Source organism: Rana temporaria, chromosome 11, assembly GCF_905171775.1.
Source record: "Rana temporaria chromosome 11, aRanTem1.1, whole genome shotgun sequence".
Taxonomy (NCBI): Eukaryota; Metazoa; Chordata; class Amphibia; order Anura; family Ranidae; genus Rana; species Rana temporaria.
The window spans coordinates 142,516,950-142,544,052 of NC_053499.1; the positions used below are offsets into that span (position 1 = coordinate 142,516,950).

Sequence of the window (27,103 nt, forward strand, 5' to 3'; positions counted from 1 at the left end):
CACTGTGGACAATGTCTCTGCTATATTATGCAATAAACACTCAAAAGGTTAAAGTGGAGGTTCACCCTAAAACAATTATCTAACATTACATCCATCATACTAACGACATGTACAGTATGCAGGTATTTTTTTTTTTTTCGCCGTACATACCGTTATATTGTTAATTTCCCCCCGGCTTCCAGGTTCTGATTCCCGCGGGACTGGGTGTTCCTATTGAGAGGTTAGATGATTGAGGTCTGGTGAAAAACTTCCCATGGCGCACAAGGCGCATCACCAGTTATCCGTAAATAGCCGACCTGCAAGTCGGCTCTATATGGCGCCTGCGCAGTCGGCTCTACACGGCGGGCGCAGGCGCCATATAGAGCCGACTCGCAGGGCGGCTATTTACGGAAAACTGGTGACGCGCCATGGGAAGTTTTTCACCAGACGTCAATCATCTACCCTCTCAATAGGAACGCCCAGTCCCGCGGGAATCAGAACCCGGAAGCTGGAGGGAAAAATAACAATATAACGGTATGTACGGCGGAAAAGAAAAAATACCTGCATACTGTACATGTCGTTCGTATGCTGGATGTAATGTTAGATCATTTTTTTAGGGTGAACCTCCACTTTAAGTACAGCATTTTTAGTTTTGATGGAACGAGGAAAAATTTTAACTTCTTTCAGGTTTTATTGCTCTCTGGGGACCTGTTGGAGAGATTTAACTTTCACTTCCTGCTCTGGTGACAACAGTTGTAATTGGACAGGAAGTGTGAGAAAAACCTGAAACGGGAACACAGATAACAATACAAATCTGTCTGAGGGTTCTAGTCTTCTGTCACTACCTATCTAGTGATACCAATGTCACTATGACAGGAAGTGAGGGAAATCCCTTGCATGGAGCCCCAGATGGCAATAAAACACGACAAGGTCTAGTGCTTCCATGCTCCATTCAAAAGTAAAACAGAAGAACTTTAGTATTCTTATTTTTCTCTAAAATAACATCTAGGATTGTGTTCACACAGCCCAACCCTCCAGAGCACCGAAAATCAGCAGTAACATTATGATGATATTCGGTCACCCTGCTTGTCCTGTGTACAGCACTACAGAAAATGTCAGCACCATATGAATCTTTAACGAGACACAGGAGATTCCACAGCTGCTAACACTCATTAATGTGAATGCTTTTCTTCCAGAAACACTTTTCGTACATTTGGATCTTCATACAGGTAAGTTCAACTTGATCCAACCACAATCAACGAGTCCTGACCATGGCCTGAAAGTCTCTGTCGTGACCCAAGATTCCTGATCCTGACCATGATCTGAAAGTCCAGGCTGTAACCCAAGAGCCCTGACCGTGACCCAAAAGCTTTGTTCATAACTTCAGAATCCCATCTATAACCAAAACCCCAAAAATTAACCAAAGGACCATCAAGTATGACTTGAGAGCCCAATTTATGACCCGAGAGCCACAGTGCAGCAACTCTGACCCAAGAGTCTGACTATGGCCAAGATTCCCAACTATGCCCCTGAGAGCCCCAACCATGGCCTGAAGAGGTTCGACTCGAGAGTCTTGTCCATAATTCAGGAATCCTGAGCATGACCTGACAGTCCCAACCACAACTCACTATAAATTACCTGAGAGCCCTGACCATAGCCTGAGAGACCCTATTATGACACAAGAGCTCTACCCATGACCAGGAAGTGCCTCAGTATGATCCAAAAATCCTAACTATGACCCAAGAGCTCAGACCATAACTCAAGAGTCTCAACTATAACCCAAAAACCTTGACTAGGACTCAAAAGCTTAGACTATATAACCCCAGAGCCCCTACTTTTGACCCAAGAGCCCTATCTATAACCCAATGGCCTAAGAGGTTCGACCAGAGAGTCCCCAAAAGTATCATGGCCTAAGAGTCCAATTCAGGACCTGAGAGCTGGAATATTGGCCTGAGATCCCCAACCATGGTTGTAGAGCCCTGACCATGCCCCTAATATTACACAAGAACTCTATGACCAGAGAGCCACTTATTATGACCAGAGCCCTAACAATGATCTGAGAAGCCTTATCTTCGACCCAAGAGCCTGGACCATGACCAACTATAACCCAAGAACCCTGACTATGACCCAAAAGCTCTGAGCATGACCCTAGAACTTCCATCCATGACCTAAGAACCTTATCACCTGACAGCCGCTACCAGAACCTGAGAGCAACAACTTTGACCCAAGAGCCTGACCATCCCTTGGGTCCCCAACTACCACCTGAGAACTCTGACTATGACCTGAGACCTTATTCGAGTGACCACACAGACATCAGTGATTGATCAGAAAAAACATAGGGCCAGGTCCACAAAGAACTTACGGCGGCATATCTATTGATACGCCGCGTAAGTTCTACGATGCGCCGTCGTATCTTTGTTTTGTATCCACAAAACAAGATACGCCTGAATGTGGGCTAGATCCGACTGACGTACGTCTTAGTACGCCGTCGGATCTTGGGTGCATATTTACACTGGCCGCTAGGTGGCGCTTCCGATGATTTCCGCGTTGAGTATGCAAATTAGCTAGATACGCCGATCCTCAAACGTACGTCCGCCCGGCGCATTTTTTTACGTCGTTTACGTAAGGCTTTTTCCCGCGTAAAGTTACCCCTGGCTCTATGAGGCGTACGCAATGTTAAGTATGGACGTCGGGACAGTGTCGAATTTTCCGTCGTTTGCGTAAAACGTTAGCGAATAGGGCTTTGCGTAAATTACGTTCACGTTGAAAGCATTGACTATTTGTGATGTGATTTCGAGCATGCGCACTGGGATACCCCCACGGACGGCGCATGCCAATCACGTCGGGTCACGATTCATTAGCATAAAACATGCCCACCTCTTCACAATTTGAATTAGGCGCGCTTACGCCGGCACATTTACGCTACGCCGCCGTAACTTAGGACGCACGTGCTTTGTGAATACAGCACTTGTCTCTCTAAGTTGCGGCGACGTAGCGTAAATGAGATGCGCTACGCCGGCCTATATATGCGCCGATGTACGTGGATCTGGCCCATAGTGTCACGGGTAATCCCCGAACGTACATAGAATCAGCAGCAAGACAAACATTGAGACAAATTTTACTGGACCAATCGCAACAGACACTTTGCTAACATATCGGACGTTAGATCTGCAAAACAGAACAATGCTGCCCTGTAACTTCCTTTCCCTGAAAAATACAATAGTGCCAATCTGATATGGTAATTCAGTTCTTGAAACTGTATAGAGACATATAAGGCTCTGCAGACATTCTATCTGCCAAAAATCTCATATCTTGTTGTGCTCTGTTTCCTACTAGCTCGAACACTTACCTGCGTCCCTGGCACTAAGTGAAGAGACGAGACGATGCAATTTCAGCGAACAGAGGAAGAGTTGGGGGGGGGGGGGGCGATATCACACCATGAATAAAATACATTAAGAAAATTTTCATGATGTTCAATCATTCTGCACAATATTCCTACCTTTACATAGTGATACTACTTGGTCCGAGGACAATATGCCCAAAAAATAGCATAGACCCAGCATTCTAGGGTTGTCCAGATACCGATACCAGTATCGGGACCGATACCGAGTATTTGCGGGAGTACTCGTACTCGCGGAAATACCCCCGATACCTAAATAGAATACTCCCCCCCCCCCTTTCCCCCCCCCGCCGCCGCCGCATCGAGGGACATGGCTAGAGGGACATGGCTGCATATGTGAGGGACATGGCTGCATATGTGAGGGACATGGCTAGAGGGACATGGCTGCATATGTGAGGGACATGGCTAGAGGGACATGGCTGCATATGCGAGGGACATGGCTAGAGGGACATGGCTGCATATGTGAGGGACATGGCTAGAGGGACATGGCTGCATATGCGAGGGACATGGCTAGAGGGACATGGCTGCATATGTGAGGGACATGGCTAGAGGGACATGGCTGCATATGTGAGTGACATGGCTAGAGGGACATGGCTGCATATGCGAGTGACATGGCTAGAGGGACATGGCTGCATATGTGGGGGACATGGCTAGAGGGACATGGCTGCATATGTGGGGGACATGGCTAGAGGGACATGGCTGCATATGGGGGGGACATGGCTGCATTTGGGGACACATTTAAAAAAAGTATCGGTATTCGGTATCGGCGACTACTTGAAAAAAAGTATCGGTACTTGTACTCGGTCCTAAAAAAGTGGTATCGGGACAACCCTACAGCATTCTATTGTTCAATAACCAGTGGTACCACCTGGACCCAAGGCTGTATTGTTTGATAACCAGAGTGGTACCAGCTGGACTCAAAGCTGTATTTACCAATAACCAATGTCGTACCACCTAGACCCTGGGCTGTATTCATTGATGGCCAGAGTGGTACCACCCAAATCTTGGCCTGTATTCACCAATAACCAATCTAGTACCACCTGGACCCAGGGCTGTATTTACCAATAACCAATGTCGTACCACCTAGACCTAGACCCTGGGCTGTATTTACCAATAACCAATTCCGTACCACCTAGACCCTGGGCTGTATTCATTGATAACCAGAGTGGTACCGCCCAAATCTAGGCCTGTATTCACCAATAACCAATCTAGTACCACCTGGACCCAGGGCTGTATTTACCGATAACCAGTATTGTGCCACCTGGTCCCCAGGCTTTCTTAAAACCAGCACTAGATTGGTACCACTTGCTTCCAGGGCTGTATTCACCAATAATCAATGTGCTACCACCTAGACCTAGGGCTATACCAGAGAGGTACCAACTGCTTCCGGGGCTCTTCTCATGGATAACCAGCAAGGTACCACCTCATCCCAGGGATGTATTCCCTAATAACCAGAGTGGTACCACCTGAACCTAAGGCTGTATTCACTAATAACCAAATGGTACCACCTAGAGTCCTAGACCTAGAGTTTTATTGACTAATAACCAAAGTGGTACTGTCTGGACCCAGAGATGGTACCACCTATAACCAAAGTCGTACCACCTGGTTCTAGGGCTGCATTCATCAATAACCAATGTGGTACCACCTGCTTCCAGGGCTGTATTGGCCAATAACCAGATTGGTACTGCCTGGACCCAGGATTGTATGCATTGGTAACCAGAGTGATACCACCTGGACTCTGGACTGTACTCCTCCCTAACCAGAGTTGTGCCATCTGCTTCCAGGGCTTCACTCGCTGGTCTCAGGGATCTACTGACCAATAACCAGAGTGGTACTACCTAAAACCAGGGCTGTATTTCTTAATAACTAGAATGGTACCATCTAGACCCAGGACTGTATTCACCAAACACGGGAGTGGTACTGCTGGGCCCCAGAGCTGTGTTCACTAATTTGGTACCACCTAGACTCAGGGCTCTATTCATCCATGACCAGAGTGGTGCCACTTGCTTCCGGGGAGTACTCACGGATGGCCAATGTGGTACTACCTGGTCCCAGGGCTGTATTTCCAAATACCCAGAGTGGTACCACCTAGACCAGGGATCCTCAAACTACGGCCCTCCAGACGTTGTAGAACTACACATCCCATGAGGCATTGTAACACACTGATATTCACAGACATGACTAGGCATGATGGGAAGTTCCTGAACAACTGGAGAGCTGTAGTGTGAAGACCCATGACCTAGACCTAGGGCTGTATTCACCAATGACCAGAATGGTACCACCTAGACACAGAGCTGCAGTAACCGATAACAAGAATAGTACCACCTAGACCCATGGCTGTATTCATCAGTAACCAGAGTGGTACGCCTGGAACCAGAGCTGTATTTAACAATAACCAGTGGTACTAATTGGACCGAGGGCTGTATCCACCATTAAACAGACTGTTACCACCTAGACCCAGTACTCTATTCATGGACAACCAAAGTCATACCACCTGGACCCAGAACTGTATTCCCCCAGTAACCAGAGTGGTACCACATGGACTAAGGACTGTTTTTACCAATAACCAGAGTGGTACTGTCTGATGCTGGGTCCTGTATACACTGATAACCAGAGCAGTACTGCCTAGTGCAAAGATCTGTATACATTAACCACCAGGATGGTACCACCTAGCGCCAGGTCCTAATATACACTCACAGTACTACCTGTTTATGGAACCTGTGTACAATGAAAACCACAGTGGTGCTGCCTGGTTGTGGGCACCATAATCACCCAAAAAAAGCATTGTACTGCATAGTGTCAGGACCTGTATACATGAATATCCGAAATGGTACTTCCCGGTGCGGAGACCGGTATACTGGAATAAATAGGATGGTACCACCTAGTACTGCGATCTGCAGCTAGCAAGCCATATATTAGTATCAGTAATGCCACTTTGACATAAGGTCTCCTTATACATAGATTGGCGCACGGTCTCCTTATACACAGTTTTATTATTGGGTCACATGGACAGGTGTATAAAATGCTGATTGGACAGAAGGTGGGGATGGGGTTCTGGTAACACTGGGTGGTGCTAGTAGTGGAGGCCATATGAGGGGGAGATGGGACAGTGAGTAGAGGGCACCCTTTCAATGTCTAGAGTCAGTTTAGGGGAGACACGCAGCCACCTGGAAGGCCCCTTCGGCGGTGTGTTGGGTGCTGTGCTCCTGCAGTTGGGTCAGCTCGTGGAATCGCTCTCCGCACCACAGACACTTGTACTGCTGCTCTCGGTTGTGGACGCTTTGGTGTTTGTTGAGATGTTCCCGCTGCTTGAAGCTCTTGTCGCACGACGGGCACTTGTAGGGCTTCTCGCCTGTATGTACCCGTCGATGTCGCTGCAGATCTGAAGCGTATTTAAAGCGTTTCTCGCAGTCCGAACATTTCAGCGGTTTGTCTCTGGTTGGGTCGCAGCGGTGCTGCACGAACTCTGATGAGGAGAAGAAGCGGCGTTCGCACGCTGTACAGCGCAGCGGTTTCTCCGAGCAATGAGCCGCCTGGTGCTTCTGCAGAGCGGAGGAGCGTTTGTAAGTCTTGTGGCACACGTTGCACTGGAAGGGCCGCTCCGAGCCGCTCTGACCGCATTTGTGTCGCAGCAGCTCCTGAGATTGGCTAAAACCCCGCTGGCAGGCGTTGCATTTGAAGATGCTCTCTGCTCCGTGCTGGGTGTACACCTTCTCGCAAAGTGTGCAGTTGGGATCGTCGGTTTTATGCGTACGTCGATGTCTCATGAGCGCGTACTGCTGCTTGAAGCTCATCTGGCACAGGTCGCAATGGAAGGGGCGCTCCTCGCTGTGCGTGCGCTCGTGCTGCCTCAGGTCGGACGGCCGGCGGAAGGTTTTCTGACAAGCGCCGCAACGAAAAGGTCGCTCTCCAGCTGGGGTGCACGGGTGTTGCAGCAGCTGGGAGGATTCCTTGAATCTTAGCTGGCACGTCTGACACTGGAACAGCTGCTCGCCAGCATGGGCGTACATGTGGCGCAGGAGGTGCGAACGATGCTTGAAGCTTTTCTCGCAGACGGTGCACTTGTAAGGGCGCTCGGAGCTGTGTGTGCGCTTGTGGTGCACCAGGTGCGAAGACTGGCTGAAGCTCTTGTCACATAGTGTACACTTGTACGGCTTCTCGCCCGTGTGAACGCGCTCATGCCGAGACAGTTCTGACAGGTGCTTAAAGGGTTTGTGGCACAGCGTGCAGCTGAACGGTCGGTCGTGGGTGGCAGGAGGTGGTGGCAGGGGTGGGGGTGCTCCAGGTAAACACACCCTGTCGGCGTCTGGAGATTTGTATGTCTTTTCACAGATGGAACATTTTAGGGCGCCGCCATTGTGAGCGTTGTGATGCTGCGCCAGCGAGGTCAGCAGGGAGAAGCCCATCTTGCACACTCCACATACAAATGGTTTTTGCTCCACCTGATTACATTGGTGTTCCAGCAAGTCGGTGGCCTGGTGAAAGACCTTCAGACACTGGGTACATTGAAAGGATCGGTCCTGGTTGGCGGGCGTCAGACATTGGTGCTCTTGTGGATTGCCGAGGTGCGACAGGTCATGGCCACAGAGCCCACATTTGGGCTCGCCGTGGGGTAATGGTGGGTGCTGAACCCCCAGGTCAGGCTGCAGCAGGATGCCATAGACGGCACAGCCCAGAGGGTTCTCAGCCGAGCCGGGTGGGGGGATGGCATGCTCCCCAAGTGTGATGGGCTGCTGTGGAGCTTGTTGTTGGGTGGGCTGCATGGAAGGAGGAGGGACTTGTGCATGAGACCAGCCCTCCGACATGCTGGGGAGGAGCAAACTGGTGCAGATTCAGGGTGTCGGATGGTGTGGAGTCATCGGTCACCAGACAGAAATCCAAAGAAGCCTGTCATGCCACTGTCCATGAGGAATCTGCAATGAGAAAAAAGAAAAGACTGCGTCACACACAATGCATGCTTCTATTATAGGTGTGTGAGTAAAGCATATATACCTACTTCCCACCTCTCCCCCATTAGTTTTTGATCCTGGCAGGGCAATGGACTATATGGAAGAAGTACAAAAATCACTTTTAGGCCATTGGGTCGGGCACCTCAGGGGGGCACACTGCGGGCAGCACCAGCACGGTTCAGTGAAGTGTGAGCGAGGGCCACCTGGCACGGTGGAACTGTCCCAAATGTTTCTAGGATTGGACAACACGTAACTCTGGGCCTCAGAAACTCATGGACTCGGCTGCTGGGCCCAAGCAATAGGGCAGGAGGCTGGAAGCGACCAGCAGATAGGAACCAAAGGAAAGATCAACGGGTCATGTAAAGTCAGGAGGAGCGGCATGAAGGAGCTTCCTCAATGCTGTTCTGGCTGACTAACCCCCATCCAGAACGGCTCGGATGATGGGGGCAAGCTTACCGAGGAGAAACAGGAAGTGAGAAATTCAGACAAAGAAAAAAAAAATTTAGAAGGGAAATGGAAGGAAAAGGTAAGTGAACCAACAATGCACTAGCTTAAAGGAACCTATTCAGAAAATAAAAAAGGAACCTTTACAACCCCTTTTAGGCTCTTCTGTGGTAAAACCGACAGAAAGAAGAAAAAAAAGCGGTGCCCAATGGTCCAAATAACCAGGAAGTACTGGTCCTGATGCTTGGCCCACATGGTGTACTGAGTCTTCAGAGCCTGAAGATCACATTGTAGGTGAGTCCAGCCTTTGTTCTGTCAAGCAGGGTCCAAGTACGGCCTCCTCACACAGAGACAAGGTCCCACCTTAACCCTGGGCCCGGAGGTCACATTCCAGAAGGGCCCCACCATTGCTGCACAGCCCAGAACCTGGAGATCACATTGTAGGTGGGCCCCACCATTGTTGTGTCTAGCGGGGTGCAGATACGGCCCTTCAGAGACAGGGACACACCTCAAGCCTGGGGCCCGGAGGTCACATTCCAGAAAGGGCCCGGATCACATTGTAGGTGGGCCCCACAATGGTTCTGTCTAGTGGGGTGCAGATACGGCCCTTCAAACACAGTGAGTCTTCAGAGACAGGGACACACCTCAAGCCTGGGGCCTGGAGGTCACATTCCAGAAGGGCCCCACCATTGCTGCACAGCCCAGAACATGAAGATCACATGGTGGGCCCCACCATTGTTGTGTCTAGCGGGGTGCAGATACGGCCCTTCAGAGACAGGGACACACCTCAAGCCTGGGGCCCAGGGGTCACATTCCAGAAGGGCCCGGAACATGAAGATCACGTTCTAGGTGGGCCCCACCCAGGGGCGGACTGACCATTGAGGCTCTCGGGCACTGCCCGAGGGCTCCATGCCACTAGGGGGCCCCATCAGGGTTGCCAGGCTCAATAAAACCAGGGACAGTATGTAAAAATATGTGTTTTTTTTTTTTTACATCTGTCCCTGATATGGTATAAAAAAGATGTATAACATTCAAGGGGGAAACGGGTAAAATATTAACATATATGATGTACCGGGGAGGGGGGGTGATGTAATAAATGTATAATGTACAAGGGGGCAAGGATTTAATAAGATATGAAATGTACGGAGGGAAAGGGTGCCATTATAAGATGTATAATGTACAGGGGGAAGTGGTAATATAAGATGTATACTTCGGGGGGGGGGGGGGGGGTGGTTGATATAATATAATGTATGGGATGTGATATAATATGTATAATGTACGAAGAGGGTGGTTGATATAATAATATAATGTACAGGGGGGGATATAAGAAGTACAAAGTACGGGGGGGTATAATAAATAGTATAATGTACAGGGGGGGGGGGGGGATATAAGATGTATTATGAACGGGGGATATAATATAATGTACAGGGGCGATATGAGAAGTATAATGTATGGGGGGGGATATAATAAGATGTATAATGTACAGGGGGGTATAAGATGTATAATGTACAGGGGGGTATAATAAGATGTATAATGTACAGGGGGGAATATAAGATGTATAATGTACATGGGGGATATAAGATGTATAAACAGGGGGGGGGGGATATGATATAATGTATAGGGGGGATATAAGATGTATAATGTACAGGGGGAGGGGTGATATAATGTATAGGGGGGATATAATATGATGTACAGGGGTATATAAGATGTATAATGTACAGGGGGGATATAAGATGTATAAAGAACAGGGGGGGGGAATATAATATGATGTACAGGGGGATATAAGATGTATAATGTATAGGGGGGGATATAAGATGTATAAAGAACAGGGGGGGGGTATAATATGATGTACAGGGGGATATAAGATGTCTACGGAACAGGGAAGGGGGAGATATAATATAATAATGTGTAGGGGATATAAGATGTATAAAGAACAGGGGGGGGGGGGATATAATGTATGGGGGGGATATAATATGATGTACAGGGGGGGTATAATATAATGTACAGGGGTATATAAGATACATATTGTACAGGGGGGATATAAGATGTCTAAAGAACAGGGGGGGGATATAATGTATGGGGGGATATAATATGATGTACAGGGGGGATATAAGATGTCTGAAGAACAGGGAAGGGGGAGATATAATATAATAATGTGTAGGGGATATGAGAAGTATAATGTATATAATATAAATGTATAGGGGTGATATAATAGGGTATATAATGTTCAGGGAGGTGGGTGGGGGTAATGTTGGGGAGTTAGAGATTATATATAGGGGGGAGGGGATATCCGGTCGGTGATCTGTGTGGGGGGAGGGGATGTCGGATCGGGTGTAGTCTGCTGATCGGTTATATATCTGATAGGCCCGCTGTCCCTCCCACTTCTCCCGTTACCTGCCGCCGGCCTGCACACCCGACATCCGTCTACATCTCGGGGGAGGAGCCAGATTCTGCACCGCCCCCTCCCGGGCACGCAGGACACGGCACTTCCGGGAATATCACCAACAGATACCGCCACCCCTCCGCACCATACATGATATCACCGACATATACCGTGACCGCTCCACACTATACATTTTATCGCTGCACCGTCACCCCTGATAACATGTATCATTGCAGTATGTGCGGATGCCATATACACTGGGGGAGGGGCGATGCCTCCACCTACAATGACAATCACCTCCCTTCCCTAGAAGGGTATGGGGGGGGGGGGGGAAGGATTTGTCCTCTGTTAATCCCCCCCCAGGTTACCCGTGTTATAGAAATAATAACTATCATCCTCCATCATCATCCTTCTCCATCATCATCCTTCCCTATCATCCTCCATCATCATCCTTCCCTATCATCCTCCATCATCATCCTTCTCCATCATCATCCTTCCCTATCATCCTCCATCATCATCCTTCCCTATCATCATTCACTATCATCCTCCATCATCATCCTTCTCCATCATCATCCTTCCCTATCATCCTCCATCATCATCCTTCCCCATCATCATTCACTATCATCCTCCATCATCATCCTTCCCTATCATCCTCCATCATCACCCTTCCCTATCATCCTCCATCATCATCCTTCCCTCTCATCCTCCATCATCATCCTTCACTATCATCATCCTTCCCTCTCATCCTTCTCCATCATCATCCTTCTCCATCATCCTTCATAGTGAAGGATGATGGAGAAGGATGATGATGGAGGATGATGATAGGGAAGGATGATGATGGAGGATGATAGGGAAGGATGATGATGGAGGATGATAGGGAAGGATGATGATGAAGGATGATAGGGAAGGGTGATGATGGAGGATGATAGGGAAGGATGATGATGGAGGATGATAGTGAATGATGATGGGGAAGGATGATGATGAAGGATGATAGGGAAGGGTGATGATGGAGGATGATAGGGAAGGATGAGGATAGCTAAGGAGGATGATGATAGTGAAGGATGATGATGGAGGATGATAGGGAAGGATGATGATGAAGGATGATAGGGAAGGGTGATGATGGAGGATGATAGGGAAGGATGAGGATAGCTAAGGATGATGATGGAGGATGATGATAGTGAAGGATGATGATGGAGGATGATAGGAAGGATGATGGAGGATGATAGGGAAGGATGATGATGGAGAAGGATGATGATGGAGGATGATAGGGAAGGGTGATGATGGAGGATGAGAGGGAAGGATGATGATGGAGGATGATAGGGAAGGATGATGATGGAGGATGATAGAGACGGATGATAATGGAGAAGGATGATGATGGAGGATGATGATAGGGAAGGATGATGATGGAGGATGATAGGGAAGGATGATAGGGAAGGATGATAGGGAAGGATGATGATGGAGGATGATAGGGAATGATGATGATGAAGGGTGATAGGGAAGGGTGATGATGGAGAAGGATGGAGAAGGATGATGATGGAGGATGATGGAGAAGGATGATGATGGAGGATGATAGGGAAGGATGAGGATAGCTAAGGATGATGATGGAGGATGATGATGGAGGATGATGATGGAGGATGATGATAGGGAAGGATGATGATAGGGAAGGATGATGATGGAGGATGATGATAGGGAAGGATGATGATGGAGGATGATCCTTCTCCATCATCCTCCATCATCATTATATGATAAATAAGGATGGGGGAGGGGTTAATTGAGGGGAGGGGAAGAGGAGGGGTTTGGTGGAGGAGGGGAAGTGGATATAATAAATAGAGATGAGGAAAGTGTACTTGAGGTATAATTAGAAGAAAAAGATAATAAAGGGGAGGGGTACAGTGAGGAGGAGGGGTCTAGTGGAGAGGTATAATGGAATAGTAATTTATATAAAAAATAAGATGGGCTGTAATAAGGGGGAGGGGTATAAAGATAGAGGCGTGTAATTGAGGGGAGGTGTATAATGAAGGAGGAGTGTAATTGAGGGGGAGGGGTATAATGGAGGAGTGTAATTGAGGGGGAGGGGTATAAAGATGGAGGAGTGTAATTGAGGGGTATAATGAAGGAGGAGTGTAATTGAGGGGGAGGGGTATAATGGAGGAGTGTAATTGAGGGGGAGGGGTATAAAGATGGAGGAGTGTAATTGAGGGGAGGGGTATAATGAAGGAGGAGTGTAATTGAGGGGGGTATAATGGGGAGGAGTGTAAATGAGGGGGGTATAATGAAGATGGGATGTGTTTGAGAGGGAGGGGTTGAAGGCTGCATTCACACCTAGACGTATTTTGCCGCGACAAATTGCGGCGTTTTGTCCCGCGATTTGCCGCGACAAAACGCGGTAAAATACGCCGCGGTAACATACACAGGAGGGGTGACAACATTGTCAGCTATGGCCGAACGCCGAAAGCCGCCTGAAAAAAAGGTCCGGGACTTGTTTTGGGCTTCAGGCGTTTCGGCGTTCGGCGTGGAGATGTGAACCATCTCCATAGCCGACAATGTAAACTCACCCCTCCAGCGTATCAGGGGCTACTGCGGCGTTGCGCTACAGGCGTATATACGCCTAGGTGTGAATGGGCACTAATAAAGGGGTAATTGAAGGGGAGGGGCAAAATATGGGGGGGGGGAATTTGAGGGGACGGGTATAATTATGGGGTTTAATGAAGGGTGGGTGTAACTAAGGAGAAGGGGTATAATGGCTAGGGGTGTTTTTCATGGGAAGGGATATTTTTGGGGGAGGGGGTGTAATTGAGTGTGAGGGGGTATAATGAGTAGGGGGGTGAGCTGAATTTAAGGGAGGGGGAATAATGAAGGGGCGGTGTAATTAAGGGGAGGGGGAGTGAAGGAGGGGTTTGTATTTGAGGAGGAAGAGTGTAATAAAGGGGGGTTGTAATTGTCTGTGTGTGTGGGGGGGGGGGGGGGTAATAATGAACGGGGGGTATAATTAAGGGGAGGGGGTGTAATGAAGGTGGTGGGTATTAATATTCCCCAGAACTCTTTTCACCGTCTCCGTTTCCGGCGGACGATATTGGTGGGGACGCTGGGCTGAAGCCGGCGGTGGGCGGGGCCTCGATCGATTTCCGGTTAGCCTGGCTCTAGTGGACTACAGTAGCAGCGGATCGGAGGGGGAGGAGCCGCCAGGGCGGTGAGTGACGTCACTGAGGGGGGTATATTGCCCTCCGGTGGGGGTCTGTGTGTATGCAGCACGTGCTGAATTCCCCTCCCGATGGTCACATGACCCGTGGGGTCGTGTACAGAGTGTGACTAATGTCCTAATGTAAATGGTGACTATAAAGTGCGATACATAAAGACAATCCGATGATTTCTGTCCCTTTACATCAGTGATAGCGAACCTTGGCACCCCAGATGTTTTGGAACTACATTTCCCATGATGCTCATGCACTCTGCAGTGTAGGTGAGCATCATGGGAAATGTAGTTCCAAAACATCTGGGGTGCCAAGGTTGGCCATCACTGCTTTACATGGACCCTTCTATTACATAGTGGATGGTAGATGATGTCACTGTAGGGGGGCGTGGCTGTGCAGTGTGCCATTCATGATATAGTTGTTGGTAGATGTGTAGGAGATTGTACAATTAGATTGTATGGTGTATGCTGAGTTGGGGGAGGGGGTGGATATATAAGAAAAATATAAAAGATGAAGTTGTGTTGAGTAATTGGATATCACAGTAAACTTTAAAGTAGAACTACAGGCAAGACCTTTTTATTTTTGTGTATAGAGTAAGGGAGGGTTATAATCCCTGTAAGGTTTATTTTTGCCATCTGTGTCCCATTGGGGAGATTTTCTTTCACTTCCTGCCCCACGGCCAAAACAGGAAGTGAGAGGAAATGTTGATCATATCCCCCCCAATAACCACTTGCGGACCACCTGCCCACCTGCCATGTACTGTGGACTGGCGGCCAGTGCAGGCAAAGTGACATACCCGTAGGTCGCTGCCTGTTTCCGGTTTTGGGTGCGCGAATGCGTGCCCTCCTCTGACACCCACTGTGATTGTACACAGCGGACGTCTATTCGCAAGTCCCAGCCAATGATTCATGGCCGGGGGCCTGCTGGTCGGCTGTGTCCAATCACAGCCCAGGGCTCTGTACAGATGGAACGATCTCTCTAATTACTATTAATTACAATACGGATAATGTGGCAGTGGCAGTTAGTGTCAAATTGGCCGGCACATTATCGCAGTCACATTAGGGCTGGGGAAAAAAATCGATTTGAATCAAGTTGCGAGGTCAAATCGATTCAGATTTTGATAAATCTGCCATAATGTCCTAAAATACGGTACACAATACTACAATATGGCATAAACCTTGGGGGACATTTTTATAATGTTTTTGGTGGACTTTAATACTTCTGTAAGAGATGAGAATCTAGTGGGTGGGGGAATGAAGTCCTGAGAAGGAGGTCCCACGTTCTCCTCGGGGGAGGGTCATATGGTCTTTTCCATGGATGTCTGTTGGTGTATGGACAGGTCCTCCCCCAAGCAGCATCTTTGCAGACCAATGAGGACGAAGCACTGTGCGGTGACAACAGTCATAACACACCGCTCCACCCAGGGTCCTGTTACTGGGGTATGTGTGGTTGGCAATCTTTTGGGGGAGGGGAAGGAGATGGTTGGGTGAGGGGAAGGGGTGTCACTCTTTGGGGTTGACTGGCGCTATGTTGGGGGTGTCCCTGTTGGGGGGTTGATTGGTGCTGTGTTGGGGGGAGGGGGTGTACCTGTTGGGGGGAGGGGAGGTGGTGTTCCTGTTGGGGGTTGATTGGTGCTGTGTTGGGGGAAGGGGGTGTCCCTGTTGGGGGGAGGGGGTGGTGTTCCTGTTGGGGGTTTATTGGTACTGTGTTGGGGGGAGGGTGTGTCCCTGTTGGGGGGAGGTGGTGTTCCTGTTGGGGGTTGATTGGTGCTGTGTTGGGGGGAGGGGGGTGTCCCTGTTGGGGGGAGGGGAGGTGGTGTTCCTGTTGGGGGTTTATTGGTACTGTGTTGGGGGGAGGGTGTGTCCCTGTTGGGGGGAGGTGGTGTTCCTGTTGGGGGTTGATTGGTGCTGTGTTGGGGGAGGGGAGGTGGTGTTCCTGTTGGGGGTTGATTGGTGCTGTGTTGGGGGGAGGGGGGGTGTCCCTGTTGGGGGGAGGGGAGGTGGTGTTCCTGTTGGGGGTTTATTGGTACTGTGTTGGGGGGAGGGTGTGTCCCTGTTGGGGGGAGGTGGTGTTCCTGTTGGGGGTTGATTGGTGCTGTGTTGGGGGAGGGGAGGTGGTGTTCCTCTTGGGGGTTGATTGGTGCTGTGTTGGGGGGAGGGGGTGTCCCTGTTGGGGGGAGGGGAGGTGGTGTTCCTGTTGGGGGTTGATTGGTACTGTGTTGGGGGGAGGGGGTGTCCCTGTTGGGGGGAGGGGAGGTGGTGTTCCTGTTGGGGGTTGATTGGTGCTGTGTTGGGGGGAGGGGGTGTCCCTGTTGGGGGAAGGGGAGGTGGTGTTCCTGTTGGGGGTTGATTGGTGCTGTGTTGGGGGGAGGGGGTGTCCCTGTTGGGGGAGGGGAGGTGGTGTTCCTGTTGGGGGTTGATTGGTACTGTGTTGGGGGGAGGGGGTGTCCCTGTTGGGGGAGGGGAGGTGGTGTTCCTGTTGGGGGTTGATTGGTGCTGTGTTGGGGGGAGGGGGGTGTCCCTGTTGGGGGAGGGGAGGTGGTGTTCCTGTTGGGGGTTGATTGGTGCTGTGTTGGGGGGAGGGGGTGTCCCTGTTAAGGGGAGGTGGTGTTCCTGTTGGGGGTTGATTGGTGCTGTGTTGGGGGGAGGGGGTGTCCCTGTTAAGGGGAGGTGGTGTTCCTGTTGGGGGTTGATTGGTGCTGTGTTGGGGGGGAGGGGGTGTCCCTGTTGGGGGAGGGGAGGTGGTGTTCCTGTTGGGGGTTGATTGGTGCTGTGTTGGGGGGAGGGGGTGTCCCTGTTAAGGGGAGGTGGTGTTCCTGTTGGGGGTTGATTGGTGCTGTGTTGGGGGGAGGGGGGTGTCCCTGTTGGGGGGAGGGGGGTGGTGTTCCTGTTGGGGGTTGATTGGTGCTGTGTTGGGGGAGGGGGGTGGTGTTCCTGTTGGGGGTTGATTGGTGCTGTGTTGGGGGGAGGGGGGTGTCCCTGTTGGGGGGAGGGGAGGTGGTGTTCCTGTTGGGGGTTGATTGGTGCTGTGTTGGGGGTTGGGGGGAGGGAAGGTGGTGTTCCTCTTGGGGCTTGGGTTAATTTTAAGGCAAAGCTGCACATATGAGTCATGTTAATCTTCTCTCTCCAGGCAGCCCTGCCCCCTCCCAGTCCCGGAGAGCGTCCTGAACATGTTCTCGGACAGCACTCTGTATACGGATGACCCCACCAGACATGGCGGACGCATGCGAAGCTTTGGCCATGAGCGAGGACACTGGGCCACCTATGTCTATGTGCCGGGTGAGTACCCATGGTGTGCCATTCTGTCACCGTGGTAACCATACACTGCATACGGAGAAGTGTCAGCACCTCTGTCGTGTCCAATTTGAGAGATTTCTGTTCACTTCCTGTCCCTGGGACACAACAGGAAGTGAAGGGAAATCAGCTGTTACCACAAGTTTCCCCATTGGCAGATTTCACCCCATTTCCTGTTCCAGTGACAACCCAAGCATACTGAATTTCCCCTTTCACATGTAAGGGGGGCGTGGCCACGATGTGTGTCATTTGACTGTATGGAGCATGATTTGTGCTTTGTCATGCGACTGTAGGGAGACGTGGCTATGCTGTTTGTCATGTGACTTTAGGGGGTGAGCCGCACTATGCATCATAGACTGTAGGGAGCACGGTTGTGCTGTGTGTCGTGTGACTGTAGGGGGCATAGCTGCGCTGTGTGTCATGTGACTGTAGGGGGCATAGCTGCACTGTGTGTCATGTGACTGTCGGGGGAATAGCTGCGCTGTGTGTCATGTGACTGTAAGGGGCATAGCTGCGCTGTGTGTCATGTGACTGTAAGGGGCATAGCTGCGCTGTGTGTCATGTGACTGTAGGGGGCATAGCTGCGCTGTGTGTCATGTGACTGTAGGAGGCATAGCTGCGCTGTGTCATGTGACTGTAGGGGGAATAGCTGCGCTGTGTGTCATGTGACTGTAGGGGGGCATAGCTGCGCTGTGTGTCATGTGACTGTCGGGGGAATAGCTGCGCTGTGTGTCATGTGACTGTAGGGGGCATGGCTGCGCTGTGTCATGTGACTGTAGGGGGCATAGCTGCGCTGTGTGTCATGTGACTGTAGGGGGCATAGCTGCGCTGTGTGTCATGTGACTGTAGGGGGCATAGCTGTGCTGTGTGTCATGTGACTGTAGGGGGGGCATAGCTGCGCTGTGTGTCATGTGACTGTAGGGGGAATGGCTGCGCTGTGTGTCATGTGACTGTAGGGGGCATAGCCGCGTTATGTCATGTGACTGTAGGGGGCATAGCTGCACTGTGTGTCATGTGACTGTCGGGGGCATAGCTGCGCTGTGTGTCATGTGACTGTAGGGGGCATAGCTGCGCTGTGTGTCATGTGACTGTAGGGGGCATAGCTGCGCTGTGTGTCATGTGACTGTCGGGGGCATAGCTGCGCTGTGTGTCATGTGAATGTAGGGGGCATAGCTGCGCTGTGTGTCATGTGACTGTAGGGGGGCATAGCTGCGCTGTGTGTCATGTGACTGTAGGGGGCATAGCTGCGCTGTGTGTCATGTGAATGTAGGGGGCATAGCTGCGCTGTGTGTCATGTGAATGTAGGGGCCATAGCTGCGCTGTGTGTCATGTGAATGTAGGGGGCATAGCTGCGCTGTGTGTCATGTGACTGTAGGGGAAATGGCTGCGCTGTGTGTCATGTGACTGTAGGGGAAATGGCTGCGCTGTGTGTCATGTGACTGTAGGGGGCATAGCTGCGCTGTGTGTCATGTGACTGTAGGGGGCATAGCTGCGCTGTGTGTCATGTGACTGTAGGGGGCATAGCTGCGCTGTGTGTCATGTGACTGTAGGGGAAATGGCTGCGCTGTGTGTCATGTGACTGTAGGGGGCATAGCTGCGCTGTGTGTCATGTGACTGTAGGGGGGCATAGCTGCGCTGTGTGTCATGTGACTGTAGGGGGGCATAGCTGCGCTGTGTGTCATGTGACTGTAGGGGGGCATAGCTGCGCTGTGTGTCATGTGACTGTAGGGGGAATAGCTGCGCTGTGTGTCATGTGACTGTAGGGGAAATGGCTGCGCTGTGTGTCATGTGACTGTAGGGGGCATAGCTGCGCTGTGTGTCATGTGACTGTAGGGGGCATAGCTGCGCTGTGTCATGTGACTGTAGGGGGCATAGCTGCACTGTGTGTCATGTGACTGTAGGGGGCATAGCTGCGCTGTGTGTCATGTGACTGTAGGGGGCATAGCTGTGCTGTGTCATGTGACTGTAGGGGGCATAGCTGCGCTGTGTGTCATGTGACTGTAGGGGGCATAGCTGCGCTGTGTGTCATGTGACTGTAGGGGGGCATAGCTGTGCTGTGTGTCATGTGACTGTAGGGGGCATAGCTGCGCTGTGTGTCATGTGACTGTAGGGGGCAGAGCTGCGCTGTGTGTCATGTGACTGTAGGGGGGCATAGCTGCGCTGTGTGTCATGTGACTGTAGGGGGGGCATAGCTGCGCTGTGTGTCATGTGACTGTAGGGGGAATGGCTGCGCTGTGTGTCATGTGACTGTAGGGGGCATAGCCGCGTTATGTCATGTGACTGTAGGGGGCATAGCTGCACTGTGTGTCATGTGACTGTCGGGGGCATAGCTGCGCTGTGTGTCATGTGACTGTAGGGGGCATAGCTGCGCTGTGTGTCATGTGACTGTAGGGGGCATAGCTGCGCTGTGTGTCATGTGACTGTCGGGGGCATAGCTGCGCTGTGTGTCATGTGACTGTCGGGGGCATAGCTGCGCTGTGTGTCATGTGAATGTAGGGGGCATAGCTGCGCTGTGTGTCATGTGACTGTAGGGGGGCATAGCTGCGCTGTGTGTCATGTGACTGTAGGGGGCATAGCTGCGCTGTGTGTCATGTGACTGTAGGGGGGCATAGCTGCGCTGTGTGTCATGTGACTGTAGGGGGCATAGCTGCGCTGTGTGTCATGTGAATGTAGGGGGCATAGCTGCGCTGTGTGTCATGTGAATGTAGGGGGCATAGCTGCGCTGTGTGTCATGTGAATGTAGGGGGCATAGCTGCGCTGTGTGTCATGTGACTGTAGGGGAAATGGCTGCGCTGTGTGTCATGTGACTGTAGGGGAAATGGCTGCGCTGTGTGTCATGTGACTGTAGGGGGCATAGCTGTGCTGTGTGTCATGTTACTGTCGGGGGCATAGCTGCGCTGTGTGTCATGTGACTGTAGGGGGCATAGCTGCGCTGTGTGTCATGTGACTGTAGGGGAAATGGCTGCGCTGTGTGTCATGTGACTGTAGGGGGCATAGCTGCGCTGTGTGTCATGTGACTGTAGGGGGGCATAGCTGCGCTGTGTGTCATGTGACTGTAGGGGGGCATAGCTGCGCTGTGTGTCATGTGACTGTAGGGGGGCATAGCTGCGCTGTGTGTCATGTGACTGTAGGGGGAATAGCTGCGCTGTGTGTCATGTGACTGTAGGGAAATGGCTGCGCTGTGTGTCATGTGACTGTAGGGGGCATAGCTGCGCTGTGTGTCATGTGACTGTAGGGGGGCATAGCTGCGCTGTGTGTCATGTGACTGTAGGGGGCATAGCTGCGCTGTGTGTCATGTGACTGTAGGGGGAATAGCTGCGCTGTGTGTCATGTGAATGTAGGGGGCATAGCCGCGCTGTGTGTCATGTGACTGTAGGGGGCATAGCTGCGCTGTGTGTCATGTGAATGTAGGGGGCATAGCTGCGCTGTGTGTCATGTGACTGTAGGGGGAATGGTTGCACTGTGTGTCATGTGACTGTAGGGGGCATAGCTGCGCTGTGTGTCATGTGACTGTAGGGGGCATAGCTGCGCTGTGTGTCATGTGACTGTAGGGGGCATAGCTGTGCTGTGTGTCATGTGAATGTAGGGGGCATAACACTAGCCATGGCGGGCAGTATCCGGAGCCATCCTAATCCTCCTCCTTCCTCTCTCAGTCCGTCCCAAGGAAGAGTTCTCTGAGCTGCTCGATGATCTGCTGGACGTGGCTAGGAGGAATGGACTCCGCCTCACCAAGATGGAGGAATTTCATATCAGCCAATCACAGACAGTTATCCTACGTCATCACTGGATCGAGCCCTTTGTCCAATCACTGCGGGAGAGGCTGAGCTCTGTGAATCGGTGAGTGGAAACCTCCAACCAGTGATGGTTGTGTGGGTGGGATTTCCTCTCCGGGGGGGCTTCATCTTCAGCACCTGTGCAGTAGGTGAGCCCGGCAATGTGAAGGGCCTCGGGGCCCGGAGGGGCTCACATTGGGCGCATTGTGTTCATGTTATCTCTGTCCTCTCTCCAATGTTCTTCTCATTGATTGGCTGATCTTTTTTAGGTTCCTGTGTGTCGCCCATCGCTTGAAGGTTTACGCCAATCAGGAAAAGACCAGGTGAGGGTGCTGTGTGTAATTTATCACCCCCATCTCCAGAGTAGCCTTATTATGCGTACTACCCTACCTATCATCCTGCATTCTGCCTACACAAGGAGAGCACATGTCCCGCATCCTACCTACCTGACGAGAGTGCGCCTTCTGTGTCCTACCTACCTGAGAAGAACGTATCTCCCACGTTTTACTTACCTGGGGAAAGTGTTTCCTGCATCCTACCTACTTGAGGAGAATTTGTGTTCCATGTCCTACCTACCTAAGGAGAGCTTGTGTGCTGGGTCTTACCTACCTGAAGAGAGCACATGTCCTACCTACCTGAGAAGAGTACTTGTTTTGCATCTTACCTGAGGAGAGCTTGTGTCCTACCTACCTGAGAAGAACATGTCCTGCATCCTGTCTATCTGAGAAGAGTGCATGTTCTGCATCTTACCTGAGGAGAGTGCTTCCTGCATTGTACCTACCTAAGGGGAGCATATGTCCAGTGACCTACCTACCTAAGGAGAGCGTGTCCTGTCTACCTGAGAAGAGCGCATGTTCTGCATCTTACCTGAGGAGTGTGTCCTGCATTCTACCTACCTGAGGAGAGCTTGTGTCCTGCTTCTTGCCTTCCTGAGGAGAGTGCGTCCTGCATTGTACCTACCTGAGGAGAGCACATGTCCTACCAACCTGAGAAGAGTACGTGTTTCGCATCTTATCTGAGGAGAGCACATGCCCTGAATTCTACCTACCTGAGGAGGGCACGCGTCCTGCCTTCCTGAGGGGAGTGTAACCTGCATTGTATTTACCTGAGGAGAGAATATATCCTGTGTCCTACCTACCTAAGGAGAGCTTGTCCTGTCTACCTGAGAAGAGTGCGTATTCTGCATCTTACCTGAGGAGAGAGCATTCCCTGCATTCTACCTACCTAAGGAAAGCTTGTGTCCTGCGTCTTGCCTTCCTGAGGAGAGTGCGTGTCCTGCATTGTACCTATCTGAGGAGAGTGCGTGTCCTGCATTGTACCTATCTGAGGAGAACGTATGTCCTGTGTCCTACCTACCTGAGGAGAGCATGTCCTGCATCCCACCTTCCTGAGGAGAGTGCGTGTCCTGCATTGTACCTATCTGAGGAGAACGTATGTCCTGTGTCCTACCTACCTGAGGAGAGCATGTCCTGCATCCCACCTACCTGAGGAGGGTGCATGTCCTGCATTGTACCTATCTGAGGAGAACGTATGTCCTGTGTCCTACCTACCTGAGGAGAGCATGTCCTGCATCCCACCTACCTGAGGAGGGTGCATGTCCTGCATTGTACCTATCTGAGGAGAACGTATGTCCTGTGTCCTACCTACCTGAGGAGAGCATGTCCTGCATCCCACCTACCTGAGGAGGGTGCGTGTCCTGCATTGTACCTATCTAAGGAGAACGTATGTCCTGTGTCCTACTTACCTGAGGAGAGCATGTGTTCCGTATCCTACCTACCTAAGAACAGCTTGTGTTCCATGTCCTACCTACCTGACAAGCGCATGTCGTGCATCCCACCTACCTGAGGAGAGTGCGTGTCCTACCTATCTGAGGAAAGTGCGTTACCTGCATTCTACATACCTAAGACACACTGTATGCGATGGTAATGTTCAGCTCACCACCCCAAGGCTCTGGTGATAGGTGTACTCTGTGTGAGGCGCTCACTGTATTTTATATATGCCATGTTGTCACAGGACTATAGGTAAACCTCCCCCGTCATCATCCTAATATAACGGTGGGGAGGTCCTGTAGTCCTCAAAGATATCTTAGAACAATGTAACTGATAAGAGTAGAAATATATCATCTTACAGGATTTTTGGCAAGATCAGTATTTAATTTTTTCACCTACTGAACAGACATAACAAACCTTTCTAAGTGGGATATTTATCAGGCATACTGTGTATATATATATGTGGCACAGTGGCGGTGACCCTATTCTGTGCGAAGTCACAGTTTTGTGTCAGAAGTGAGCTCCGTCAGTGACCCCAACATTGTGACCAACAGCTCCCAGTTACACAGGAGCTGGTAGGAGAAGCTCCCAATCATATGATCACTGTGACATCACAGTAATCACATGATTTGGAGGGGTCCAGGATGTGCCTCTGGCATCAAGACACTATGAAGGGTCTGATGGGAGTCAGCAAAAAAGGGGTTAATTGTAATCTCTTTGACAGAACTTTCCTGGGCCTGGAGGTGACAGCGGGGCAGCAGCAGCTCCTGGACATGGTGTCAGAAGTGGACCAATCGCTGCAGGAGTTCAGGCTGGAGACCTTCTACCAGGTGAGTGTGGAGGTGCACCAGGGCCTGCCGCGGCACTCTGTGTACTGTCATTATCACACCTGTCCATGTAGACTTTTGGCTGTAGTACATCTGGCCAATAAAGAACACTCACAGTTTTGATGCTTATTTCTCTGTGTGTCCCAATGAAGAGTGAAGCCCCCCGCAGGTCACTGTGTGTCCCAATGGGGAGTGTCCAGATCCCCAGGAGCCCCTGCGGGTATCTGTGTGTCCCAATGAAGAGTGGAGCCCCCCGCAGGTCACTGTGTGTCCCAATGGGGAGTGTCCAGGTCCCCAGGAGCCCCTGCGTGTATCTGTGTGTCCCAATGAAGAGTGGAGCCCCCCACAGGTCACTGTGTGTCCCGATGAGGAGTGTCCAGGTCCCCAGGAGCCCCTGCGGGTATCTGTGTGTCCCAATGAAGAGTGGAGCCCCCCGCAGGTCACTGTGTGTCCCAATGGGGAGTGTCCAGGAGCCCCTGCGGGTATCTATGTGTCCCAATGAAGAGTGGAGCCCCCCGCAGGTCACTGTGTGTCCCGATGAGGAGTGTCCAATTCCCCAGGAGCCCCAGGTCCCCCACAGATCTTCATGTGTCCTGCTGAAGAATGGCCATCGGCCCAGGAGCCCCCCACAGGTCCTTGTGAAGATTTTCCCTTTCCTTAGTAGTCACCTGCAGGTCCCTTTTGTGTGAAAAGTGGCCTTTTTCTGGGGAGATCCCTGCAAGTCCTCATGTGAGGGGTGGCCAATTCCCTGGGTGTACCCTGCAGGTCACTTTGCGCCCCTTTCTTTGGGAGACCCAGACAGGCACCTGTGCGCCCCAGGGCTGTACGGAACCTTCCACAAGTACCTGTGTATCCAGATAAAGTGTCCCTGTCCTTGAGAGCCCTCCGCAGGTCCCTTTGGTCCATTCCTTGGGAACCCCCGCAGGTTCCTTTATGTCCCAATGAAGTGTTCTTTTTCTTAAAAACCCCCACAGGTCTCTGTGTGTCGCAATGAAGATTGGAACCCCACCAAGTACCCGTGTATCGCGCTGTAGATTGTCCCTTGCCATGGGAGTCCCCTCCAGGTCTCTGTGTATCTCAATGAAGAGTGGAGCCCCTCATGGATCTCCATGTGTCCCTATAAGGAGTGGTCCGTGCATTGGAAGCCCTCCACTGGTCCCTGGGTGTCACAGTCAACTATGGAGCCCCATCACAAGTACCTTTGTGTCCCAAGAAAGAGTGGCCTATTCCTTAGGAGTCCCCTGCCAGTCCTTGTGTGTTCCAATGAATAGTGCCCCTTTCCTCAAGAGCCCCACCACAGGTTCCTGTGTGTCTCAATGAAGTGTGGCGCTCCCTGCAGGTTCTTATGTGTCCCAGTGAAGAGTGGCCTGTTCCCTGGAGGTCTCCCACAAGTATCCACGTGTCCCAATGAAGAGCAGCCAGTGCCTCAGGAGCCTCCTGCAGGTCCCAATTAAGAGTGTCCATTGGTCAGGAGCCCCTCGCAGCTCTCTCTGTGTCCCTATGAGGGGTGGTGTTCCTATCTGTGAGGTCATCAGACTTCTGATCCCGAATTTGTGTGAACTGACAACTAATGATAAATACTACACCTGTGTGTGGAAATACGCTGCAGCCAAAATTGTGTAGATACACCCCTTCCGCTGCAAAAGTGCCTTGTTGGGGAGAAGAGGCGGACCCCAATGAAAAATGAGGGCCCATGTCATTTGGCAGTCTCATTGTAAGACCTGCAAATTGATTGGTTGTTACGTTTTTGTCCGTATATTACCCAGCATTCATCTTCTCTTTTCCCAGAATCCCTCTTTCCATGTCAGTCTGGCCTGGTGTGTGGGTGATATGGTGGATCTCCTGCAGGGAGCAGTGCGGAATCATCTGCAGGTAAGATGGGTGCAATACCCCATGTGACTGTCCCCATTATCCCCAGTTGTTACTCCACCCCTGCACGCCCCTATTCTGCCTTGTGACACTGTCACTGATGACCGTTCCCTGTGATCGGGTACGGTCATCAGTGACATGTCACATGTAGCCACCCCCCCAAACAGTAAGAACCACTTCTTGGGGAACACTTAACCCCTGCAGTGCCACCTAGTGGTTAACCCCTTCACTACCAGTGTAATTTTTACAGTGCATTATTATAGCACTGATCGCTGTAAAAATGACAATAGTCGCAAAATGGTGTCAAAAGTGTCTGATGTGTCCGCCATAATGTCGCAGTCACGATAAAAATCGCTGATCGCCGCCATAACTAGTAAATAAAAATTATTAATAAAAATGCCATAAAACAGCCCCCCTATTTTGTAGAAGCTATAACTTTTGCGCAAACCAATTAATTGCTTTTTTTTTTTTTTACCGAAAATATGTAGAAGAATACGTATCGGACTAAACTGTGGAAAAATGTTTTTTTTTATATTTTTTGGGGATATTTATTATTGTCGCTCTTTTTTTGTTTATAGCGCAAAAAATAAAAACCGCAGAGGTGATCAAATACCACCAAAAGAAAGCTCTATTTGTGGGGAAAAAAGGACGTCAATTTTGTTTGGGAGCCACATCGCACGACCGCGCAATTGTCGGTTAAAGTGACGCAGTGCCGAATTGCAAAAAGTGGCCCGGTCTTTAACCACCAAAATGGTCCGGGTCTTTAGTGGTTAAATAGCAAATAGATATGAAAAAAATGAAGGGCAATAAAATATCTTGCATTGGCCGGGAATCGAACCCGGGCCTCCCGCGTGGCAGGCGAGAATTCTGCCACTGAACCACCAATGCTTCAATAGTAAGGTGTCTGGCCTCTACCAACAAGTCCTGACAGAGATGTGCCACATCAGCAGAGTTACATTGAGTTACTTCTTTTCCAGGACAGTCTCCTTTAGTCCAGCTGCTTGTGAGCTCAGAGTCTGAGTACATCCAGATGTATGCTGTGTGAAGCATTGGCGGTTCAGTAGTAGAATTCTCATCTGCCACACAGGAGGCCCAGGTTAGATTTCCAGCCAAAGCAAATATATATATAAAACTATTTTATTGCAGATTTATTAAAAAAAGAAAAAAAACTGAAATATCACACGGTCCTAAGTATTCAGACCCCCTGCTGTGACACTCGTATATTT

At 50.7% G+C, this 27,103-nt stretch overlaps 2 protein-coding genes and 1 non-coding gene across 7 annotated transcripts in view; 1 reads left to right on the forward strand and 2 right to left on the reverse strand.

The window, feature by feature from the left end:
- Positions 1–27,103, forward strand: part of USB1 (U6 snRNA biogenesis phosphodiesterase 1) — a 92,345-nt gene that overhangs the window by 61,778 nt on the left and 3,464 nt on the right. For 3 of the 5 annotated variants that reach the window (XM_040329265.1, XM_040329264.1, XM_040329268.1), the window contains 6 exons: positions 1,176–1,208; positions 17,476–17,624; positions 21,293–21,476; positions 21,682–21,735; positions 23,906–24,011; positions 25,797–25,880. In XM_040329265.1, the coding sequence (XP_040185199.1) occupies positions 1,176–1,208; positions 17,476–17,624; positions 21,293–21,476; positions 21,682–21,735; positions 23,906–24,011; positions 25,797–25,880 (610 nt within the window). Of the gene's footprint in view, positions 1–1,175; positions 1,209–17,475; positions 17,625–21,292; positions 21,477–21,681; positions 21,736–23,905; positions 24,012–25,796; positions 25,887–27,103 lie in introns of those variants that run through there. The other 2 variants (XM_040329267.1, XM_040329266.1) reach the window with 2 other exon arrangements.
- On the reverse strand, positions 6,353–11,409 carry ZNF319 (zinc finger protein 319). The gene is made up of 2 exons (XM_040329263.1): positions 11,167–11,409; positions 6,353–8,292 (listed from the first exon to the last, which is right to left on the reverse strand). The coding sequence occupies exon 2, from the start codon at positions 8,182–8,184 to the stop codon at positions 6,526–6,528; it is 1,659 nt and encodes a 552-aa protein (XP_040185197.1). The 5' UTR covers positions 8,185–8,292; positions 11,167–11,409; the 3' UTR covers positions 6,353–6,525.
- TRNAG-GCC lies at positions 26,695–26,765 on the reverse strand. The gene has a single exon. It is a non-coding gene; the product is annotated as a tRNA-Gly (tRNA).